This window comes from Bombus pascuorum, chromosome 15, assembly GCF_905332965.1.
Source record: "Bombus pascuorum chromosome 15, iyBomPasc1.1, whole genome shotgun sequence".
NCBI classification, from domain to species: Eukaryota; Metazoa; Arthropoda; class Insecta; order Hymenoptera; family Apidae; genus Bombus; species Bombus pascuorum.
This window is the reverse complement of record NC_083502.1, coordinates 5,203,974-5,229,202: the sequence shown is the minus strand read 5'-3', so window position 1 is coordinate 5,229,202 and position 25,229 is coordinate 5,203,974. Positions and strand designations below refer to the sequence as shown.

General features: G+C 32.8%; 3 protein-coding genes across 9 annotated transcripts in view; 1 reads left to right on the top strand and 2 right to left on the bottom strand.

Annotated features, from left to right (window-relative positions):
- Positions 1-25,229, bottom strand: part of LOC132914513 (chitinase-like protein Idgf4) — a 76,060-nt gene that overhangs the window by 8,035 nt on the left and 42,796 nt on the right. The gene's annotated exons all lie outside the window — the stretch shown is intronic.
- Positions 474-14,449, bottom strand: LOC132914511 (Golgi integral membrane protein 4-like). Of its 5 annotated transcripts, none has more exons than XM_060973692.1 (7): positions 14,198-14,449; positions 7,134-7,316; positions 6,542-7,017; positions 6,244-6,363; positions 2,318-2,742; positions 1,982-2,103; positions 474-1,899 (listed from the first exon to the last, which is right to left on the bottom strand). In XM_060973692.1, the coding sequence occupies exons 2-7, from the start codon at positions 7,312-7,314 to the stop codon at positions 1,844-1,846; spliced, it is 1,380 nt and encodes a 459-aa protein (XP_060829675.1). In that variant the 5' UTR covers positions 7,315-7,316; positions 14,198-14,449; the 3' UTR covers positions 474-1,843. The 5 variants fall into 5 exon arrangements, with proteins under 5 accessions (XP_060829675.1, XP_060829676.1, XP_060829672.1 ...); XM_060973693.1 differs by having other exon boundaries at positions 474-1,893; XM_060973689.1 differs by having other exon boundaries at positions 1,976-2,103; positions 14,198-14,448.
- Positions 16,161-25,229, top strand: part of LOC132914500 (uncharacterized) — an 80,320-nt gene continuing 71,251 nt past the window's right edge. For both annotated transcript variants that reach the window (XM_060973659.1, XM_060973658.1), the window contains exon 1: positions 16,161-16,630. The gene's annotated coding sequence lies outside the window, so the exon portion shown is untranslated. The remainder of the gene's footprint in view (positions 16,631-25,229) is intronic.

Here is a 25,229-nt window from a genome sequence, read left to right as displayed (position 1 = left end):
AAAATCAAAGATATAAGAATAGTAAGTTATGAGATATAAAAGGAATACTGATTGAATATTTTTGTAGATGATAGTTAATTTATTTTTCAAATATTTGATATAGTATATGAACAAAGAGTTTAAATTAATAATGATCTATAAATCGTTGATAAATAAAGGCTATTAAAAAAAGAAGATCTTTCTTCTTTGTCTTGCAGATGGAAGTATCAGTTAAAGGTCATTGGGACAGTACAGATTATTCTGCAATATTTTATTTTCTGCAGACACTTCTGCATAATCATAAATATCATACTTTCTAAATGTAAAATACTCAGTAATTTATTTTTATGTAACCCAAGAAGAGCTCAACGCAATAATAACGCAAAAACTATGTTTTATATATTTTAAAGACATTGAAAACAAAAAAGAATTGCTTTCACATTATTCAGATATTAGGTTGTAAAGCATCAAGTGTTAAAAAGAAAATACAAAAAGTTTTTCAATCTTTTATTATGAAAACTCTTATGTACATATGGATCACTTTTCTCTGTGTCAGTGTATAAGTAGATATCTACGGTCATAACAAATATTAATCTATATCTTTAATAAATTCCTTAAAGTAGTTCCTTTCACTCTGTTAAGTCTTGATTGTTAGCGCCATAACGACGACTGATAGGCAATAAATAAATCACGTGTACCCTTGTACCGATCGTATTGCACGGTTTCGATAAGAACAGTCGGCTGATTGAATTGCTGAATTCTATTTAAAAAATGTCTAACGAGACGGCTTAAGTAATAAGTGCATTTAAGTCACAACTCCACCTTGGCGGATTGTTGAAAGAAATCATGGACTCTTTCACTGGCAGAATATTTCATCTTTTAAGTTTCTTACTTTAAAATTCTAAAATTTGATAATCGAGTGATTGATATACTACTTTAGAAAGGAACAAGTAGGAGGTATTCTCTTAGAATTCTCTTAGAATAAGTGTGTAAAAACATTTAACACTCTAAATTAATTAGTTACCTACGTTCTACATATTTAAACACATGATACAGGACAGCACATTTTGTTTTGAATTAAATTTTTGTTAATACAAATTAATTGCAAAATAAATGAATTCACTATATTAGAAGACTCTAACTTTATAGAGTCTGTTAAATAGATTAGATTTAATAGACAAGGAATTTTCCTAAAAAATGCCTCAACAAATACTTATACATCAATACAATAATCATTCTAATACTACTCTGACATTTATCACAAAATTTTACTGTTTGACAAATACACAAACACTGTATAATTAAATGAACAAGGTATTTCTTTCCCTGTTCCATCTGCCAATGAAAGAGTGAATCTCTAAAAGTGGCTTTTCTTTCCATGGAAACTTTGTATAACTCACGTCTTTTTTATCTTAGAATTAGCTCTAGAAAAATACAGTCTGTTTTATTTTTCTATTCACACACTGCTCAAACCAAACAACGAGCTTCTGAATAAAAATACAATCTACTCATGTTGGTCGGGCAGTGGCTGTTAAATAGCATCTGTATAGAGTATAGACTATCTAAATCTTTTTGGCTAGATCCCCATAAGAGGTTTCCCCCAAAAAAACGTGTAGGTAAAAAAGTAAAATGGTGCATCTATCGTTGAAAATCCTTGCTCCGTCTTCTTTCTCTCTTCTTTATGATAAATGATGGTTAGCAGCTAAGTCAGTTCATTAAGTAATGATGAAGAGTAAACTGATAGTAGATGTTAATTAGTAGACAAGAATTGATTTTCTCTTAAATAAGACTCTTGAATAAGAACTGTTTGTTCAAATCTCCCAAACCAGTCCACTTTACGGCATCTTTACTAAAAACAGATCCTTCACTCTCTTTTCTCTTGCTTTAAATTGTGAGGATAGTCTATTTGATCATCTTCATCTAAAATGATGAATAAAAGATTGAACAATATATAAAACTGAGTTACATAATGAATGTATCTTATTGATTTAATTACCTTCACCTTCATCTTCACCTTCAACTAATCTTAAATCACTGTCCTTCTGCTGGGGTTCTTTATCATATTCAACTCCTTCGTACTGATCATCTCCAATATCAGCTATTCGTTCAGCACCAGCATCAAGGCTGAAGTTCCATTAAAAAATAAATCTTATTATTGCATTACAAACAAAAAAACCTATAATATTGTGTGAATTACTATCAGCGTAGACTGTTAAAACCAACTAAATTTTTGTAATTGTCTAAGTTTTCTAAAATATCCGTACAAAATTGAGAACTGAATTTAGTATAAAATTGGCTGAATACAAGAAATATGAAATTATCCTTCAATGAAACATACCCAGCAAGACGAATATGATTCAATTCATCTCCAATCTCCTGTATGCCAGGCCCAACATTGAACCAACCATTTCCTCTTCTATCTGGAACTTGGTCATCGACTCTTCTAGCTGGAACAGCTGGAAATGGGGGATCTAGATTTCCATTTTCACCCTCTTGCTCTTTACTGTTGACATTAATCTTCTGTTTGGGCTCTTCCTTCTTCCTGGCTACTTCGTCTTGTTTTTCCTCGCGATTTTCCAATTTTTGATCGATCATAATCGGAATGGGTGGCACGCCAACGGGAAGCTTGGACTTCGGGACCGGTTTCGGAACCGGAAGCGCCTTATCCACGGATGTGGACACTGGATTGCCGCTAGTTGCTGGCGTTGAAGTCTCCAACTTCACGGCTGGGATCGACTTCATCGAACTCGTGGCCACTGTGCTCTGGAAAAATAATTTTGCAATCTTCTTTGCTTGCTTCATTTATTATATTAAATTTTAAAGCATTCCGAAACATTATTTTTATTTTATTTTTGGAATATTTATTCTTATTTTATACATGGAGTATTGCTATTCGTGGAACGTAAATTTCAATAATTTATTTATTTACTTACTTACATACTGAGAACTAAATCTAACCTTCATTTCTTCGTTACTATCATAATGCAAAATGCAATTTATTTTTACTAGGACTAAGTATTCTGTTTTCTCACATACACATGCGCTCTAATAAGGAAACAAATTAATTATTCACAAAATATTCATTCTTCACTTTATAAATTTATATTACTTTTTTGTATAAAAAGAAGGATTCTAGTTGTAATAATTGTATGCCCTTAAAATATAGATAAGCAAGCGAGTGTTTTGGAAAATAGTAGGCTACATATATGGATGAAGAAACATTTTCAGATACATTTCGTAAAAATTAACTTACCTTCTTCAGTTTCTATTGGCAAAGAGGAATAGTTGTTTCTTTTTCTTCAAAGCTACGAAAGCATGTGAATAAACAAATATTGCATAAAGCATGCTCTTTTTTTAAAAAACATCACCTGACAAAAAGAGAAAATGTCACTAAAAATTGTTCTTTAATTTTGAAAATTAGAAGCTTCTTCTCCATTTTTAAATTAAATGGATTGATATGTCAACTTTGTTTTGTAACTTGAATTTTATTGAAAAGACAGTTTTAATTACACTAAAAAGAAATTGAAGGCAGCAGCAAAATATCATAGAGTAAGTTCTAATGAAGCAATATTAAAAACTTAACCAAAGAAGGAGCTCAAGCGTGAAAAATCAATTAATTAAAAATATTTATCATCTAATTATAAAAGTTCTACACCAAGATATTATTTGGTGAAATCAGAGATATTATCGCAAAGAACGTGAAAATCAGTTAACAAAACTTCAAAAAAGAAAATTAATTAAAAATATCCTTCATATGAACAAGAGAACTAATTTTGAGAAGAAAATATTAAATGCTTTCACCTTCTAATGAAACTACTGTTTTATTTAAAAGAATGAAAGGGATCTATTAAAAAAGAAATTTAAACCATCTCACCAAAGATTCTTATTTCTAATATTTAATTAGATCTTTCTCTATCTTTCTTTTTAAATTTGCAGCAAACTAGTAATAACAAGGAAGCAGATCAGTTTAGTTAGGTTTCTGCGAGGGTGCCATAAAAAATGCAAGCAGATCAAAATAATAACAATTTATTAATGCATTGATTAACACGGACATACAGGCACATTCAATACAGCTTGCAAGCTACTTATATATGACTGGGTTTTTTTTTAACTATTCAAAAGAATCGTTCATCTTTCCTTTGCATTAGGCTGTCAATCGATAAAAAAATTATACCTTGAGCAAAAAGAACTTTTATAATTGAATTATGAAATACCAATTATAATTGTACGTAATTGAAACTGAATGTATAATGTGTTGACAGCCTAATGTTTTCTAATTTACAAATTGTAAAGATTGCTAAATATAACAATACAAAGTAAAAAAAAAAAAGGGTACTCAACATTTACACAATTGCTAAAACATTTTGTCTTCTGCAGAATTCAAACATTGTTCTTGTGATATTGCACTTGAAAAATTTATATTAAAAAATCTACATTGAAGCAGTAAATAGGATTGAGTTAGTGGATTTTTTAAACTGCGTATTTGGTTATTTATATTTTTCCACGTTATTTATATTTGTCCAAGATTCGAGAAAAAAAAATTACTTTTATGTAAAATCACAGTTTGCCCTAGATAGTACACAGAGAACTTTTTTTCTCAAGTATTTATGATAGCTTAGAAGCGATACTGGTTTCTTTTTTTGAATTATAATATTCTATTATGATATATCTATAATAAGTATTTAATACCAGTTAATACTGATACTGATAATATAAATTAATTGTAAAAGAAGATAGATAAAACTACTAAATAATCTTCGAGATAATATTAATTAATAGGTCATCCCATCATGCAACAGATTTTTTATATTTTCTATCATGTTTCCTCTCAAACCATCATCATACTGTTCAATCTGCACTTGATTTGCTGATGATACAGGAAAGAATAGTTCTGCAGACTGATCTTGAGTCCTTTGAGTCAACTAAAGAAATTGTCTATCTACAGCACCAAGTACAAACCATGCAAATTACGTGCATGTGTAAACATTACCAGATAGATTATGCTAAGAAGAATTCAGTTCCAACAATCAACCATTTAAAGGCACTTCTTTGAACTTCCATAAGCTAGGAGAGTCAGCTTTCTAGCTTATCATGACTACTTCTATAGTTTAGCTATTCTCTTCCAATTCATTTTGTATTTTGAATGGCAATAATTTGTTCTTGCAAGAAAAATTAACACATTCTCTACAACATCTTTCTATATTTCTGTACAATATATTTAATAATACAATATACTTTTATTATAGACAAGAACCGTTTGAATTTTGTTTTCCCTTTTTTTACCAAACACCAAGCATGATATTAAAATTACATCTAAATTAGGTTCTGGTAGCGAATGTGTTAAGTAGTAACTAAGGTGAGCACAGTCAGAGTGTCACTACTCATATGTCAACTTTGATCTTTCCAATTATACTTACAATTACTTTGATTAATAATATATCTAACACGCTTCAAGCACTTTTATAGCAAAGAGAATCACAACCAGAGCCTGAACTAAAGTCAGGAACTATACTTAATCGTCAAGAAATTAGCTGCAATATCATAAAATCTTAAATCAATCTAAAGTCAATCATAAAATCTTTATACAAAAAATAGACAAACATGTTTTTCCAAGAGCAGCCATTATGGAATACTAAATACAATTATCCATAGTATTTGTAACAAAAATATATCTGACAAGGCATTACAAGTTTTGATCGATCTTATTCGTCAGATCATTCTCAAAATTTGATTTATGATTCCATCTACATTGTTTTGAGCTTTTTCCAACTTCTTCTCTACCTTCTCAGAAGTCTGTTGGACTGGAGAATTTTTTTCATCAATGACAGCAGAATGTTCTTTTTTCCTTACCACTGAGACTGTGGTATGCTTCTTCGCATCAAGATTCATGTTAATTGTCTGAGCTATACCTGGTAAATTGGTAGAAGAGTGTTTGTCATTGAATTTGTCATTAATCTGGTTGGGCGGTGGGATAACTTGTCTTAGCTCTTTATTGATCTCAATCTGAATTTCATCATTCACAGATTGATCGCCCTCCTTTCTCTGACGTTTCTCTTGCAAATCGTAGGGCAATGGTAAAACTTCTGCTTCCTTTAACTCGTTTGGACCCACTGGGACGATGTTACCATTCTTCTGAGCGAATCTAACGTTGTTTATCTCGTTCACCCGTTGTTCATTCGATTGCAGAGGATCCTCAATCGTTTGCTGAGCGACTGGTGCATACAGGGGCTGTGGATTTTTATCGTCATTTGTCGGTGGACTTACCTGTTGCTGCTGTGTCCGATCAGCAAGCTGTCCTGCGTTTTCTGCGTCTGCGGATTTCGCTTGTGAAGGGTGCGGATTGGCTACGTTTGGCTCTGGAGAAGTAGTTTTGCGTGAAGCTTTCTATTGCAAATAAAAAACAAAAAGTTACAGACCAATTCTCTTAAATAAATAATCTGTCAATGTGAAGAGTCTTCAAAAACAGATTAAGAATCACGGATCAATATTTTGAAATGGATAGATTAGAAATTTGAAAAATCTTCAATTAAATAAGGCTATTAGTATAAAAAAGGAATCATACCTTGGCTTCATCCAGTTCATGCTTCAGCTGAAACACTTCCTTTCTGAGATGTTCAATAGTGCTATCAGTATCCCCATTGCTTTTTAACATATCATTGTACTTTTGTTCCAGTTCATTCTTCTGAGTGTCCAGTTCCAGAAACTTATTCTTTAAATGTTCCAAGGCTTTCTCTTTGTCCTCTCTTGCTTGCCTGATACGACTACGAAGTTCTCTAAGCGTTGTCTCCAGTTTACTAGTGTCTTCTAGAGCTTGTTGATCACGCTTCTTACATTCTTCTTGCAAATCTTGGTGCTCCGTCTGCAGTAGCTTGTAAGTTTGTTGCAAAGAGTTGAATCTTTGCATTGCCTCTATGCTATCCTTGTCTCTTAGGGACTTTTCTCTAGATGCACGCTGCTGGAGTTCTTGTTTCACTGCTGCATTTGAACTCTTTTCCTCAGCCAAGGATCTTTCCAGCCTCACTTTGTACTCGAATATCACTAGAAATGAACAGAAATAATTTTTCAATGTAGCTGCTTACAAATTTATCTGAGAATAAATGCAATTTTCTCAAATTGAATCAGATTCCTTATGGTGCATGTCTAGTAATCCATACCTTGAAGCTGAGCAGCCAGAGCCTCCTGTTGATGAGCACATTGAATGTGAAGTTCCCGAAGCCTGGCCATCTCTGAGGTGGCGGCGCGGTAGAGGAATATTAGAAGAAGACCCACCACCCCGCAACCCCCGTACACGGCCAGGCGGCCGACTCGGCCTCTGCCAAGTCTAGAACCACTCATCTCTGCAAACAAAATACATATCACAAGATTATTATATAGTAATCATAGTAACCATAGCACAAGTTAAAAGAGAATGGATTGTCTCTCAAAAGTGAGTTGCATATTCTTTGGGTATGCATATATATAGTTGATCAAAATGCGGCCAAATTTTTTTTTTTAATGTTCTTCAAAATAATACCAATTTTCTTCCATTTGAAGTATAATGCATTAATTAAATTTTTGTGTTATTGGTTATTATTTATTTATTATTTTAAACGTCTGAACAAAAGAAAACAATTGAAAAAAATTATCTTGTAACATCCTCCCAAAAAAATAAAACAAACAGCGTTATTGTCACAAATACAAGATCTATTTAACGTAATCTGAGTTACAAGCTACATTCTCACTATTTTTATTTCCTACTTTGCTACTTTTTAATTATTCCACTATTTCAATATTCTGTTTATTATTAAATAAACTGCTGACAAATGGATCTTCATTTCTACAGCGCATATGACATCAATTTGATCAACTCGAAACTTTTATCCCGCAGAAGTGAAAACGAGAAATAAGGTCAAGGGGTGAGAGAAGCTCAAGCGTGAGAGAATACTTTACGCCAGCGTTGGCCCCACTGCGACGTTCAATGCAAGTGAAAGTCGATGATTGCGGCTGTAATAACTTTTATCCGGCGATATCCTCTTGCATAATGACTCATCTTGGAAGATGTACTAAAAAATCGAGAGATTTCTACGAATGTTCAAATCTGAGATCGTGCATGATAGATGCAATTGACCGACACTTTTAACGAGCGAGATAGTGAAATTTGTAACTGAACAAGGCAGTGAACAACGTCTCGTCCTAATTAGAGCTACCACGTATATTTTCTCCTCAAGACTTTTTCTCGATCGTTACTTTAAATTTATCTTTACAGAAAGAGTTAAAAGTAACTTTATAGAATTTCTGTTAAATAATTTTATTACATAATTACAATATTAGAAATGAAGTAATATATGTCTAATATATTGAAAGACAGATTTTTAAATTTTTCTTTCATTTTATTTTTGGCGCCATTTTCGTACAGTACTATGTGACTCAATAGTTTGAGAATATTAAATATTGAAACTCATAATTACTATAATCTAAATATTATGAAAGATTAGAGAAAGAATAATATTATGAAACACGAGATATAGTACCCGGAGAGTTTTGTGAGAATGAAGTATCTGGTGACAGTATCTGATCCGGTACTAACAGTAAAAAAAGCAAAATCCGTTTTGTAATGGACTTACCATTTTTAAGTTATCATTTTTACGTATATTAATAACAAATAATAGAAGTACAGCAATTATTGAATAATATTTATTACGAATTGTGTAATTACAAATCAGAATAGATTATCGTGATCTGCCTTATCGATCGAAAAACGATAACGTAATTTCTAGTAAACACATGTTGACAGGTAGGTATTAATCTAAACGTTAAGCGTACACATGTTTGCAAAAGGAAGGGTGTATGGTCGCGTGACACGCTTTCATTTCCTATATCTCGAAGAAACTATATAAAGCGGGACGCCATAGAGCTGGAGAATACACATAGACCGTTTATCTTCCCCTCCTTTTAATCCCTCTTAATTATATCTCTCATCCCCTTATAAAGCTACAAGATACACAACTACCGGTTCGTGGAAAATCGTAATTGCACGTTTGCTCGTTCTACTGCTATTTTATACCATGAATTAGAATGCCGTATTAAGATTAGCTATTAAAACCTTTATTTATGTTTTCATTCATTGGAAAGAGAAATAGTGCAACGACTGAACTAACCTCGTTGAAACTTAACCTAACATTGATAGATACAAGACTTATTTTTTTAATAAAAATCCTCCTAGTATCTATTCTTTCATTTAGCAAAGTTCTTCATGTAGTATCTATGATAAATTCTTATCATTTAAATAAAATTTCCCTAATAACTATGACAAATTCTTATTTTCCTGTATTAACTATTACAAAGTGACCGCGTTTCCATGAATCGCGATTTCTGTTGATTATCAATGACAATGAGAAGAGATTCGATACAAATATAATTTCATTTCGAGTTTAACCAGTCTGAAAAATATTCCTCGATACGTCTCGCATCCCTAAGTATGTCCTAGCTATTTTATTCTTGGAAACTAAATACACCGCATTACTTGTGGTTAAATGAGTACACCATAGATGGATTACGAGGACAAACAGATACAGATTAAGATCGATTCACGCAAAAGAATTATTTAGTATTTTTCCATAAAATAGGTAATAAAATTTTATATGTTATATTCTATTATATTATGTGTCTAATAATATTATGATTACATTTTACACTACTTTTGTAAGTTAAATACAATTACGATTAATACAGTATATTAAGTAATTCAATGAGAATATAGTAAAAACTTAAGCTTAAAAATATAATATATCCATTTCAATTATTAAATAAATCGCGTATTTCTGTCTTCCAATATATCTACATAATAATAAGGCATTAAATTGATTGATTATTATTCGGCGGTATAAAACCAAATTTAATCTCGTTTAATGATTCAAAGAATTAGATTTCCACGCGTGTCTTTTAATGCAGTGCATTCAGCCTGGCTTTCATAAATTTCGACGCGGCAAAAATTGCTGCTTTTATACGAAAGCAAAAAACATAGATAATTTAATACCGTCCCGGCGTGAAATAATAAAATGCGCCAAGTTATTTGGTTCTGTCAAATGAAATAAAATCGTTTATCACGAAGCTGCGCTTTGTTTCGCTAAAAAATTGATTCAATTAACGAAATAGCGAGCACCGGTTTGTTATCCAACAATACAAATTTAAGGTTAGGTTATAAAAACTTGCACGATACTAAAATGGATATATTTAGTTCTTTTTTAAGAATAGAACTTCTTCATGTGTCATTTAGAAGGAATATTGTTTGGAATTAGGTCAAAGAAGAATAACCTTAGTATTTAAATATGAATCGGACGATAAAACCGTAGAAGTTAATGTGCACGCGGGCTTAGAAGCGAGTTTAACGGGAAAAAGGATTAAATTTCTTATGTTCTTCTGCTTCGAGTCAATCTTCAATTATTCGTATGGGAAGCTGCATTCGAGAAACTGATTGTAAAAATATTTAGAATGCTAATGCAAATAAAATGATGACGTAGATATATTCTAAATTCCCTGAAATGAGTAATGGTCTCTTTATTGAAATATTGCATGCCAAAACAAGATAATTATTGATACAGAGCTATTCATTAAGCAGAACTGATGCCATTTAGTAGTAATCAATCGTACAATGCCTAATGAATTTGAATATATACAGGATACCATGGACATGTACATATTTATGATCATGGCAACCTTCAGCTTTCATCAGAAAACTGAAGTCGATCGCATCAATTAATGTATAATTTATTGCGGAAGAAGTCATATAAATCCTTAAAACATCGTGCATTAATATTGTTGTATATAGTATATGTCCATGGTATTCTGTTATGGTACATGTCATGGTAGACACACAGCTATAAAAAACAACTAAATCGATTATAAAAATGAAAGAAGTCTTAAGAACTTAAGAAAGAATATATTATACAAGTATAAAGAATTCTTATACATTAATTCCTAACAATATTTATCCAATTTCTTTTATGAATAAACTATAAGTATTTGTGTAAATTTATATTTTTATGAAAACAATACCAAAGCAAGAAATACAATTTTAATATTTTATATATTTTTGCATATTATGCACATTTTGCATCATTAAATTTCCTGAAAAATGCATAAAAATCGTCAGAGCATTCATCGTTTTTCAATTATTACTTCTCCAAGTATTGATTGTCATATGACCATATATCAATTTCCCAACTATACATTTTGAATGCAATATGTTGACTAATAAAATTAAACCAAAACTGATATAATCGTATAGCTTTTCGAATAAATTATTCACCTGCTACGTGTAACTTAAAATTCGAAAGTGGTTTATCGATGGTTTATCGTTGCATCCTCAACCACCATAACCTATACAAAACAAACGGGGAGGGTCCGCCACGGCAATTTTTGATCGACGTACGTACGATGTAACGTAACGTGAGCAGAGGCAAACGTCTGAAATTGGATAGCGGTAATTACGATAGTCTGCTTTTATCGTTGCACTTCGACCGGCTATGCGAGAACGGAAATTACATCCGTCTCGCATGGCTCATACATGGTTTGCTCGTCCTTGCTGGCCGCGCGAATTATCGAGGATATTTGCGATACCGTCCAAAGAGACGATACCTCTTATACGTGTGCAATTGTGCATGTATATATAGATGTGGTAGGAAAAATGCACGAAGGGTGGAGTGTAGGCTACCTAGCGGCTGAATTCCGAGTTCACTGACACTTTCGAGCACGCGCGATAGATCCTGCTTTCACGCGTTTACATATGTGTAACGCACGTCCATGTGTCTGGAATTATTTTAACAGCATTAAGGTTAACGTACTCAAATTTTATTTAATTATCGGAGAGATTCTTCAGCGATTGATGCGATAGGATGTAAATAATTTTGAATAATTATAACTCAATTATTTGATACGTTTTTAAGGTGGCTGTTTATTTACCCGGTGACGTAGTTTCCATTCTCGATCTAGCTGTATTTTTAATCGCATTCATAAAACATAAAAAAAAAAAATTGTGAGGTTTATGGTCGATTTAATAGAATTCTCAGAAGACCGCTGAGAAACCGGTTTCTAGTTAATGGCGCGACGTGGTGTGAGAATATTAATGCTTTTCGAAGATTCTATTTGCCGCATTGGAAATTCAACGAGCAATTAAAAACTGTATCGCAATGACCAGTTTAATTTGAAATGAAAACAGTTTTAATATAAGTCATGTGAAATTTCTTCAAATAAAGTCGATTAATTTTTAGTTTACTATATGTATGATAAATCATACTTGTTTACAAACAATGAATTATAGAAATACCCAAAACAGAACGAGAAAATGGCTAATTGTAATAGGAGAAATTCAATAATCAAACTTTAAATTCAAACTTTCAAACTTAGATAGAGTTACATTCAAAGGTTTAAACACTCAAGGCGAAGCTAATATTTCATCGAGCTCTATATAAAGAACGGCTTTCACAATTTTTATACGCTTTCTAACGCGGAAAAAGATTTATAGAGAATAGTGCTATATCGATTTAACTTTGTGCCTTATGGGTCATTTTCCATCCACTGGATGTCTTTCTATTATTAAAAAATTTCTTAAGTCTGTGAAAATTATTTAAGAATATGTAATTGAATACTTAAGAAAGAATAAGATTTTTAAAAATAAAAACTAAAGAATAAGTTAAAATTAAAAATTAAAAATATGGAAAAATTATTTTTAATTTCTTATATCAATTTTATACTAAAATTTTTCTTAAAATATTACATATATTTTTACTCATTAAAATAAGAGAGAATAAGCCGTAAGCTATAAAAAATCGAAAAACGTAACGAAGAACTTTACTGCGACTGAAAGTTTTCTTTTAACTGTATTTGCGCTTTCATGTAGCTTTTAGTTAAGAGCTTAGAATTATGTACTTATAAAAAGTACATATACCGTCTAATTTTCGAGGTCGCACCTCAAAATTTAGATGTTCCACATGTATACGACATATACATACATATATTTATAACCTCACATGTAAATGCATCGTTAACCTTATTCACCAGCTGCAGATTGCCACACATTAAACGATAGTATTTATCCTCGTTGAATCTTCACCATAACAGCACCAAATAAAAGCATGTCAACTTCACCCACCACAAATTTTGAATTATCAGTTATGTAACGTAATTTATACGGGAGATTATTACAAGATTTGATTATAGATTTTTATAGATAGACACTATGCAAAAGTTCATGGTACGATTGATCATTCTACAGAGAAAAAGGAGATAAAAGATGAATAAATATTTGTTCGTTAAATAATAATTTTTATCAAATAATACGTATGATTAATTTCTCACTATTTTATCAGTAGTTCTCTTTATGTACATTAATCATATCCACCACGTTGAAAAAATACACTTATCAGGGTACACAAATAAATTTATGTATATTTAAAAGGTAAATTATTACATATATAATGAGTATTTCTTTTTTTACAAAATTTTCCTAATGTAAATTTATATTTACATAAAATGAGTCCCACAATTTGTGCTGAGTTTTCTCTCATCAAACTTCTGCAATTCACAGGATACGTATATCGAATCGTTATGGATATCTGTATTTACAATATTTTTTTTTCACAAACTTTAAACTCGGAATAATTAGGTCATTTCTGATACGGATGCCATCTAAACTATGTTTGTATCATTATTTTGTTCTTTTTCTATTGCTAAATGAGAATAACAAGCCCAGATTATCTATTTTGTTGTCAATGTTTTTTAATTGTCAATGTTGTCAATTGTTATTTACCAAATGCAATAAATATACTGCATCAGTCACTTAAGACCCATTACATAAAATTGATGCAATACAAAACGTATTAACACGTCCTTATCCTTGAAATATTAAAATATACGTAAAACTGTCAGAGTCCTTGAAATAATAGAATATACGTAAAACTGCTGGAATCCTTGAAATTAAAAATATACGTAAAATTGCTGAGATCTGAAATGACTCAATCATAATCATCCGACGTTTAATTCATGATCGTGCGTGCATTATCATTATAGCTTTGTATCATCCATTCGCGCTTAATTTCACAGGTGAACACTTCACAAAGCACGATCGCACTCAATGATTAATCCGTCTCACAGCACCGATCTCAAATTATCAATTAAATTATTATGCGAAGAAATAACACGATATACACTGGTTAGATTACACATGGAAAGTTGCGCCTACCTCATACACGAGTAGAGAACTGTACTCTCAGCTCTCCGTCATCGCCGCGTCCTTAAACTGTTATCTTGCGATTAATAGCCTCAACCGCGGAGAAGAAGCGTCGCGACGCGATTACACGGCCGCGAACACGACGTACTCTTTGATGGAGCTATCCTCCAGCTGAAATGCCGCGATCCAGATGAAGCACAACCGACAGGTTAGGACTCTTGCGAAAAACCAGACTCTAGACAATACAGTTGAACGTTCTGAAGCCGGTTTCCCCCACTACTGGTTCGTGGCTGCCACGCCATTAAAACGAAAGGTTCGCCAACCAATCAGGCCTCGCCACTTCGGCAGATGACCAATACATGGATTCGCCATTACCAACTTATGATTAAAAAATGCTCTAATTAAGCAAAAAAATTCAGAAGCTCGTCGACGGTGCTCATTTTGTTATTAGAGGAAAGAATTAAATATTTTTTAATTGACAAATAAAATTATGGATTAGACAATTAGAAATATGGAGACTAGGTTAGTAATTTCGAACCTTCGAAATCATGATTGTATAATACTGTATCTTTCTCTTTATTTTAAAGTTGATAAAGAAGATCGGGAATATAATTCAGTATTTTGTTTAATATTATAAGGAGTATTATGAGGAGATAACGATATTAAAATATTTGCATAGAACAAAGTTTCACATAGAATAGCTTCTAAGATGATTATGTGTAATACAATAGCATTTCTTACAATAAATTTGCAAAGAATAGCTTGTTAAATTAATTAAAGAAGTAATCGGGATTCGGTGCGATTTCTTCTTCCGCGAATGAAAGCACGAGACGAGAGAGTGACCCTCTTCTTAATGCTGCTACTAGGTCGTTATAAATTTCTCGAAGAGTCGCATTTCCCTACTTTGTTCCACTTAAAAATCGCAATTATTGTTTTATTATACATTAATTTAGATTAATTAAGAATATCTTAGGATCCACTAAGATTATAGTATACACTTTTATATTTTTTTATTATTATCTAATATTTTACAATAATGGTCTACGAAGTTTGGAAATAAGCGGAAACGACGTTTCTTTCTTTTTTATCAACAAAGAAATGCGAATGAAAACGTATAGCGGAACAAAGTGTGAAGACTAGTTTATTTCCATAATAATCAGAACTTTATTGCACACAATCATAATTTTCTGTCAACACGTAACGTCATTGCAATTACTTGGTATAAAATATCTTCTGAAATGATAGCTTTGAAACAATTAAAAACCAGTTTTACTTGCATTTGCAAAGTTTGCAAAAAAGGTTTTTCACCTGCAAAATAAATTTTCTACTTACTAGTAACATCATGTAATATTTCTAAATTTATCCATAAAAAATTAAATTCATTCATAAAATATTTAAGATTTAATATTTTGTAATAATTATAACATTTAATCAGTTACTAAAATCTGCAACATTTTGTAAATCAGAATATCCTCACAACGATAATTTTCATCCATATAGAATTCCTATATACTATTTATTAAGAATTGATTCTAAATATAAATTTAAAAGAGAGATGCATTTATTATCAACATTATGCAACATTTATAAAATCACATATAATATAAATTATTATTATGAATTATTAATATACAACTATTAAAATCATACAACATTCACTTATAAAACATTTATGATTTGCCAGTAATATACTAAATTAACAAAACTTTCTAAACTAAAATATCCTCACAGATATACGATTTTAATCGACATAAATACCATATCCTTAAAAAAATTACGCGTAATTTATTCCTCAAATTAATATTAAAAAATTACTGTATAATAGAATTTAAAAGAATAGTGGCTCACAACGCTCCTGCGGCGTGTCTAGTAACTTTGAACGTCGCTACAGCGGTCGTGTGGCAGCAGTGGCGCCTGGCGGGGCACGGCTCAGCGAGCATCGGCCGCTCAGTCAAGAAACTCGACTGCACCGAATCACTACGAAGCGAGGTTAAAATCGGTACGAGCCAGGAGCGCGGTGCTCTCTGTAACTCTAGGCTTTGCTGCACGGCAGTGGCTTTTCTGACGGATTCAGTGTGTCGCGAGTTACTTCCGTGTTCTAGAATTCAGTGTCCGTAAGTTATTCGTGTTGGAGCCGTGTTCCCTAGTGTTCCTTACTTCTCGCGAGTTAAAGGACGAGGCGGAACGGGAACGTCGAAGAAATCGTTTTTCTTTTCTCGACTATCGAATACTTGGACACGCGTCGCTCTCGTACTCTCTCGCGTGCGTACATGTATTTATTCGAGATCCACTGGTAAAAAAAAAGAGCAGCCTAGTGACAGTGATGAGTGTTTCTTCGCTTGTGTTCGTGGCCGTTGTTCGGGGCTTACGTGACTGTGACCGTGACTGCTGTGCCGCCGCCGCCACCGTGATGTACTTCGCAAGCTCCGCCGCCAAGGAGATGCTGTAAGTCAAATTTTCTGTATAATATTCTAATTCATATTATAACTTTCTCTTTTCGTTACCCGCGAAATTGTAATTCCGTTGGACAGTCCTGTGCATCCATTACGGATAGCCTTTGCGTGGTTGTTTATGTGCCGCAGATGGTACGAAGGTCGATCCGGAAATGGGTCGAAATCGTGATTTCCTATCGCGATTATCCATCGTATCTCGTACCTCTCTTCTTTCTATGCTCGTTAAAATTTCTCTGTAACATTCCTTCTTCTATGTCGTCCGTTGTAAATATTTTGAACATGGCTCTCCGCTCGTTCGCGTTTTCAAATATTCGATATTTTTTGTACGTATCATATAAACAAAGGCTAATTTACGTGTTAGAAAGAAAAATAAGGGTGGATATTGCTTTAGAGAAAAATTGGTAGAAAATTTATTCAGCGACGTAACGGGGCCGTTGCTCTTCGAACCGATAATGCACAATAGCAGATGCGAATAATTTTCGTCGCGATTGTCGCGAATTACTCGTTGCCCCGTGTGTACTCAGCCGTACTTTTTTTTCCCTCTTTCGCGAGAGATAACGAGAGCGCGGGGCAGTTTTTTTGACGTTGGTCTCTCTCGCTGCGCAATAAAGGCGGCTCAAGGCAACGCTAACATGGTGGCTGTTGCCGACGGAAACGTTGAAAGTCCGACGAAAAGGGTTCCCGATCGGTTGACCAAGGCATTTCCCATTTCCGCCCGTCTTCCGACCGTCCTCTTGAAGCCATAGATTTCTCGACGTGTCACGCTCGTATGTTACGTATATACGTGTACATGCGTGTGCATACGTGTACGTTTCCACGGCGAGGTCGTATGTATCGCTCCTTTGGTTGTCCGTTGAAAATGAAAACCTTACACTCCGCCTGCCTCGAAATTGGTAATTCGAACATATCAGCCGGACCAGTTTCGATTTCGAAATTCGAGCTCTACGAAGCCATTCTCCGATATCTTACCATTGTAATACCGAATAGCTTCTATGTTCTTGCTTCGTGCTAGAAACGCAGTTAGTCATGCATGTAATTATTACGATTCTTCTAGTGACGATCATCGAATCGTCAACGAATTATGATAAACTGTGGTTATATTAGTTATCACGAGTATCGAGGAAAATGAATATTGAAACGTCAGGAAATTCCGTAACAGTAGTCACTTGCTGCACGGTGCATATGTACAGCAGTGCCACGTTAACTGACCGGGATTTTACCTCGTTAACTAACCGGCGTTATCCCCTCCAGTTCTTGGAAGACATTTTGCGATAAGTCTGTAATATTTATAAATATTCATATGTGTTCAATAAACAAATGTGTCGCATATCCGTATTCATTGAAGAAAGATACTTAGAATTTTCTTGAAACATATTTCGTTAACTGGATATGTAAGATACATCGTCAAAACGAAACATTGTATCTATATCATACATTAATATCATGTAACTGACTCTAGTGGTAAATTACATACTATTTTAACACTATTTATATATGACGTAGACATACAAATTTTATGTTTCAAATTAAAATTATTTAATTTTATCGTGAAAAATAGTTTCACAATTATTATACATATTAATGAATATTGCATACATATTTTACGATTGTGTAATTGAGTCGAATAGTAAACTGAAACTATTTAATACTTGTAAAATTATGCGGCATACATAAACACTGTTTAATTTCTTCGTTGAAAATAGTTCCACTATTATTATGCATATTAACCAAGCATTATTGCAAGTTTTACGGTTATGTAATTCACTCAAATAGTAAATCACTATTTAATACTTGTATTTACAATATGGTGTATATATATATACTAATAATATTTAATTATTTCCTTCTAAGTAGATTCGCAGTTGTTATGTATATTAAATAACAAATATATATAAAAATAATTTCGACAATCTTTGAGAGTAACACAGTTAGTACGGTCGTGTGAGAATTGTATTGGCTGGCGAGTGGGTATATGCAGTGGTGCGATTTTTCAAACGGTACTTGATGGCTTGCGTTGATGCACCGCTTCGGAAATCTATGAAATTGATAGCCACTTACGTAACGCGGTATACAGAATCGCAAAAGAATCCAGAAGCGATTAGACGCCATTTTTCACTGGCGTCCTTAACTCATTAAGCAAATAGGGAGTAACGGTTTGTACGTGTGACTGTGTCGTGTCCGTGACGTGTACCGTTCCGAGCAACAGATTTTCGATCCGCCATGTTTTTCTTCGAAACATCGAGTTTCCTTCCGTAATCGTGTTTTCATTCATCCTTTGCCGATTTAACGACAAAATAATATGTAAAAATCGCGTTAATACAACATTATTAATGAATGTAAAATAACGTAACTAGTTTATCGTTACTCTCTTATTTACTGTTTTGTTAAGATATAAAATAAATATCAGAATAATAGATAATTTATGGAAGCTTAGTATGCAAACCGGAAATACGAAAAGAATCTTCGTGCTTTATATAAAGATTTAGATAATCATAAAGTACTAGAAATAGTTCAGTTTCTTCAAACTTTATGGGATTTAGAAATTTTGTATGATCTAGAGGAAATAATGGAACAAATTCTTAGAATTTCCTTTCATAACCTCAACATTAAAGAATAGAAATCAATAAAATAAACTGACTGACAAGAACAGATATACATGAAGTTAGCTTTTAATAGGTTATACGTAATGAAAACTGTTAAACAAATCTTTGGAATTTTCTGTCATCAATTTCCATATCGAATTGAAAATTGAACGATATAAATTAACTGAAATCAGACATGGAAAAACATGTTTGTCTTTACCAGGCTAGATAACAAGTTTAAAAATGAGTAATCTCGTCAGTCAACGTTTATATTTCTTCGAAAAAATTTGACATAAATAATATACACGGGCATTTTATCGACAGAAATTGAATTTTCGCACCATAAGGCCGTCCATTTTTACCGCATACAAATTCCCCTGGTTTATTTAAATTTATAGGATGTGGAATATTTATGGGGCCGTTGAAGATGCTCGAAAGGCGAGACATTCCGCCCGAAATCGACGTCGTTCATAAATTCCCGCCCCTTTTGGCCCACCCACTCGCCTCTTGGCTACATATTAGAAATCGATTTTACGTTTGTCATGCTTCAACTAGCTGTTATTTATCTCGTAATATACGAATTGCAAACGGACTATCTATATTTAGTGCGTTTTGTTCATTTTGTAGGGACTTGGGGAAAAAAAAAAAAGAAAATAATGAAAAAGAGGAAATAGAACGCGAAATATTGAACGCGGTGCGATTCCAGTTTCCTCGAGTCGTTGCAAGTCACGAAAGTTGAACATATGTTGCGCTAATGGCTGCTGTGTGCGTAGGGCTATGCAAATAATACCTCTTCTCGGTTAAATCGGCCATTAGAGGCACGGTACAGTTACATTTTTATTTACCTGAATATCAAGATCTAAAATTAGTCTACAAGCTTGCTTCGCTTTATAAAAAGAAAATTTTCTCCCGATTATGTAAATATTCGACAGGGACGTCGTACTTTACAATGTTGGTACAAGTGGGAGAAAATGCTGAAACATAAAATGGTACTATATCAGGGCAATTATTTCGATAAAATACGTTATATGCTTCGCTATGCTATGGGAAAGAAAAATTCATGAAATATAAAATTGCGAAACCGGTGTAATTATTCTAATAATTATTCGTTATGTATATGGAATAGTATAATAATTGTTATATGATTCATAATAATTGTATGTGTCATTAGTAAAGAAAAAAACAAGAAAAATTGTTAAGACACAAGACTTATCGATACGATCTAAAAATATATCACCGGCTAGTTTCGTTTCATAAAAATAATATTTTTCCGCAATGCATATGTAAATATTCAATATTAATATAATAGAATAATATTGATAAGTATAATTAATGAATAAATGAGAGTATCTGATATTCGATATGGGGAATTATATGTTTTATAATGTTGGTAGGGAAAGGGATTGCACTAAAATGCACAATGGCATCGATATAGAATTAATCTACTTTCTAATGTTGACAAAAGAAGAACAATTAATAAAATACAAAATGTAGTATAAAAATATAAAATTAGCCCATAAGTTAGCTTATCTCGTAAAAGAAACATTTTCCTGTAATTACGTAGATATTAAATATAAGGATAATATACTTTACAATATTGGTTTAAAAAAAAAAAAAAATAAAAAAAAAATAAATAAATAAATAAATAAAAATAAAAAAGTTGGCATGTGAAATGTCACCAAACGAAGGGAGGTTAATTATTTAAACAAGTATAATAGCGCGTTAAATAGGATTTGGAAAGAGGATAATTATAATTCCGCAAACGAAGCGTAGTTCAAAAGATAAATGTTTGAATTAATAATTGGCAAACAGAAAAAAGGTGCGCCGCGCGCTGCCTGTTAATTCATAAACTTTTAATCGCATCATTTTTAACGGTATGTAACATGAAAAATGTTAAACAGCCAGGTTTTATCTCGTCGAACGAGCTGCAAACGTAATCTAAGGGAATTACACGTGAATAATGTAACCAGAGGATCAACGGTGTATATTCTTCTATGTCTTTTCTCACTAATCCGGATGTCGCAGTCCTAAACGTCTGATCTTTATTTTAATTCCAACCTTTATTCGTTCATTATCATTTAAACAACACGAGATAATGTTTTCAACTAATTTTTACGAACTTCTTTTCTGTTATGAAAATGGTATTTTCTTTTTGAACGTTCTCGTGTTTTTATAGGTATTAAATCTAGTGACCTTTTTCTAGTAGAATAATTCTGAATAACGTTTGTTTTATTACTAAACGAAAGGATACTTTATTTACCTATGTTTTAAAAATAATGAAATGAGTTATTCTGACGATAACTCGCAACTCAATTTCAACTTTTATTATCTATCGAGGAACATCGTTGCGGGATAAAAATTATGCATAAGCTCAAAAAGTAAATCGATCAAACTCGGGGCAAATGCACATCTACATTTTAGTTTATAAAAGTGATGGATATGCAGGTGTATAGTAATTCCTTTGGCGAATCGGTTTATCAGATAAGGTTTCTAATAAAATTGACGATAGGATTTTTCCCTCTAAATTACTTTTGTCTCCGAGTTTTAATTATTAATTATTTAAAATAATACTTTCATTAGGATTATTAGAATTAGAATTATTTATAAATGCCTTAATAGAATTATTCATAATCATGAGATTTATACATAATCTTGTAGATTCTTTTACATATTTTAATTCCTTTTTCAATATTTAAGAATTAGGATATTTCTATTTTCTTGAATGCAGAATTTGTTAATTTCATAGTGATTTCTGGTTTTCCATTTCTTCCAATTTTACTTCATGAAGTACACTTCATTTTACATAAAATTTCCTTTAATGTCGAATGAAAGTTCCCATTCTAAACCCCTTTCTATACAACATAAATCCGCTTTTGTAGCAGAGGAAAAGTCGGAAGAGCAGCGAAGTTCTCCGATCGAAGTCCATAATCGTATCACGTAATTACACGTTACCTGATCGCATATTGTTCACCATGATCGGTGAGGAATTACGGATGGTTCAGATTCATCGATCACGATCCTCTCACTAAACAATAGCATCGCGTTTAGGATTAGCAAAAAGCCTCCTAATCAAGTGAAATATATTTCTATTTGCTCTTTTATCATTTATTATTTCGACCTTTCATTCCCTTCATTATCATTGGTTCCTTCTTCTTCTTCTTCTTTTTTTTTTTTTTTTTTTTTTTTTTTTTTTTTTTTTTTTTTTTTTTTTTTCCCCGACACACACATTTTATTCTTCCTTTCACCATCAGGCCCCTGGAAGCAATACTTCGTCAAATTAATTAAAAATATTAGTAAATTGACAAGTTGCAAGTTGATAGACCTTACATTTAATAATTAATTTAATCGTTATAATTTTCTAAACATATTGCAATAGGTCGTTTTGTCATTGTCGTCACATAGGACAGTCCAGATACTTTGTAATTTCTAAAGCTTATTTACAATTCCTTAAGCTGCTTCTTTATTATATATGTATATTAATTGTTTATATTTTCTTTATATTTCGCGTCATATCATAGTGATTTCCTCAGAGTCATTAAAAATAGCAATTGGTACAATGAAAAATATATAGAATCAAAGATCGACAATGTAAGTGGTGGCTAAACGAAAGGCGGATTCATCGTCATTTTCGAGGTGGGTTTGGCGCGCGTGGAAAAAGTAGGTTGAGCGCCACTCGGCCTGCAGGACCGCCTAGTTTTTGTCGAAATCGATTTGTCGAGGAGGCGTACACGGATCGCGAACATTGAGACGCTTCCGAGTCGTCTTACCCAGTAATCGTATAATCTGCTGTTATCAAGAATCTTGTTCACGCTATGCTTCAGTGAAAAAACAAATACACCGACCATTCTAGAGAAAAATATAGGAAACTTGGTCTAGGGGAATTTTTAGGGAACAACAAAATTAGAATTTAATATAAACGGTGGACTTTGTTTTTTTAGAAGACTCGAATCTGATGTGGAATATACACTTTTTGCAAGAAATTAGATTTAGATAAATTTCCTGAGGAACCTCCAAGATTAGAAAGTAATTTGAAATATAAATATTTCGCAATGCGTCTACAGGAATTCTTAGGGATTTCTAGAATTACAGAGATGTAAGTTTTTAATTGCCATACATTTGCAAGTTTTTTATTAGTCAACTTTCTGTAGTTAATTTTCTATTTCATTTATATGCTATTTTATGTCTTCAAAAAGTCCTCAAAATACTTGTGATAATTATTAAAGTCTTCCTGAGAATGTACAGTTAGTTTTTAAAACAAATGTTATAGGTTCGATATTAATTACAATAATAGAAATCAATAACGGTTACACAATTCAGCTAAGGGCCAAACGATTTAGTTAAAAATCACGATGAAACGAAGAAAAGGTTGGCAACACGTGATTCAATAAATGAGAAATATCTCGATTACAAAGATTGGCGGCCATCATAGGAAGAATGGCGCGAGATGGGTGGTGGCAGAAGAAAATCGACTACGCGAATCTTGTTTACTCGATTCGAATGGAAATTGCAAGCTCATTGCTTGCCTTGGGGAAATAGGACTAGTTTGCAGCCGGAACTCTTTTTCCAAGCGAAATCAACGATCATTTATTTTGGTGGCGGCCATTAACTTTTTACACTAGCCTCCCCGCACCACCGCAGCCATCATGAAAATTTGATCGAACACAAAATTCCAGCGTCATGAATGAGGAAGACGCATGAATTATTCATTTTCATAATTAATTTCGATTTGATATTTATTATTGACATTCTACCGCATCAATGTTTAATTAACGACCATCTGCGTTTCCCATTTTGTTGATGCCGTGTAATGGTGGATTAATGATTTTTGAAAAAGTCTTTTTTCTCTTTTTTTTTATAAAAAGTGATGGAAAATTGAGAGTTGTGAATCAGCGGTGAAAAGTTCGGGAAATTCCATTGGGAAATTATTTTATTTTGACGACCGATGTTTTCTAGGTGTAATTATGTATCAATGCAAATTTAGGAATAACACGAGGAAGATAAAATTATCTTGTTTAGATGATAATTATTTGCCACTTGTAATTGTAAATCAGCCCAAGATCGAGCTTATAAAAGAAGGAGCTTAAGAAAATAATTGTATATTCAAATAAGAAAAACCAGATGGAATAATAAATATTTAAACAAAAAAAATAGTTAACGTATCGTCAGAAAGAGATTTGTCGTTCTCCGAGATACGATTAAGAATTCCTAGGATCTCGCAAAAAATTGCTTTCGTCTCTCATTACGTAAATACTTAAAATTCATAAATTACCAATACAGCCGGTTACTTTTATAGCAAGTTTCCTTCTATTCGACAGTAGACGATGTTATTTAATAACCACGACAAAATGAAGTTGTCGAGACATATCAGCTCATCGAGACGATTCATCGAATAATTTCTCAAATTTTCTCTACATTCTCACACTAACCTAAAACCGTCAATTTCTTTCTTTTTCCTAACATAAAGCCGTAGTTTCGTTATATAAACCAATTAGTCCAATCGATTTCTCCTTTGTCAATCGGTTATCGTCGCAGGAATTAGAACGTCGAAACCGTGAGCTGCCGTGGAAACGTGTCGATCATCGATTTCTCGACGATTCTTATTAATTAACGAGTCGCCGGTTCGTAATCCTCCGATTGGAATTCAGGCACGCCTCAACATAAGCGTTCAAAGTAATTAACACCACAGTAGATGGATCTCGGGGAAACAAAAGAAAGATTTTAGTACGGATAGATAGGGGCAGATGGCGGCGCGATTGCGCGTAGATTTCTCCGCGATCGGTCTCATCGATTCGTCGCATACTTCGCGGCTGTCTTCCCTCGTTACGTGTGAGATTTTCGAGCCGCTGCGTGAATATTTCAGCGATAATACGCCATCAAAAATAGTCATAATTTATTCGATGAATTCACGCGACCGAGCGCAAGTAGCAATCGGTCTTTGCTCGATTAATACAACGTACAGTATTGTATTGATTAATCACGCGAGATTATGCCAATTTTAACGACATACGA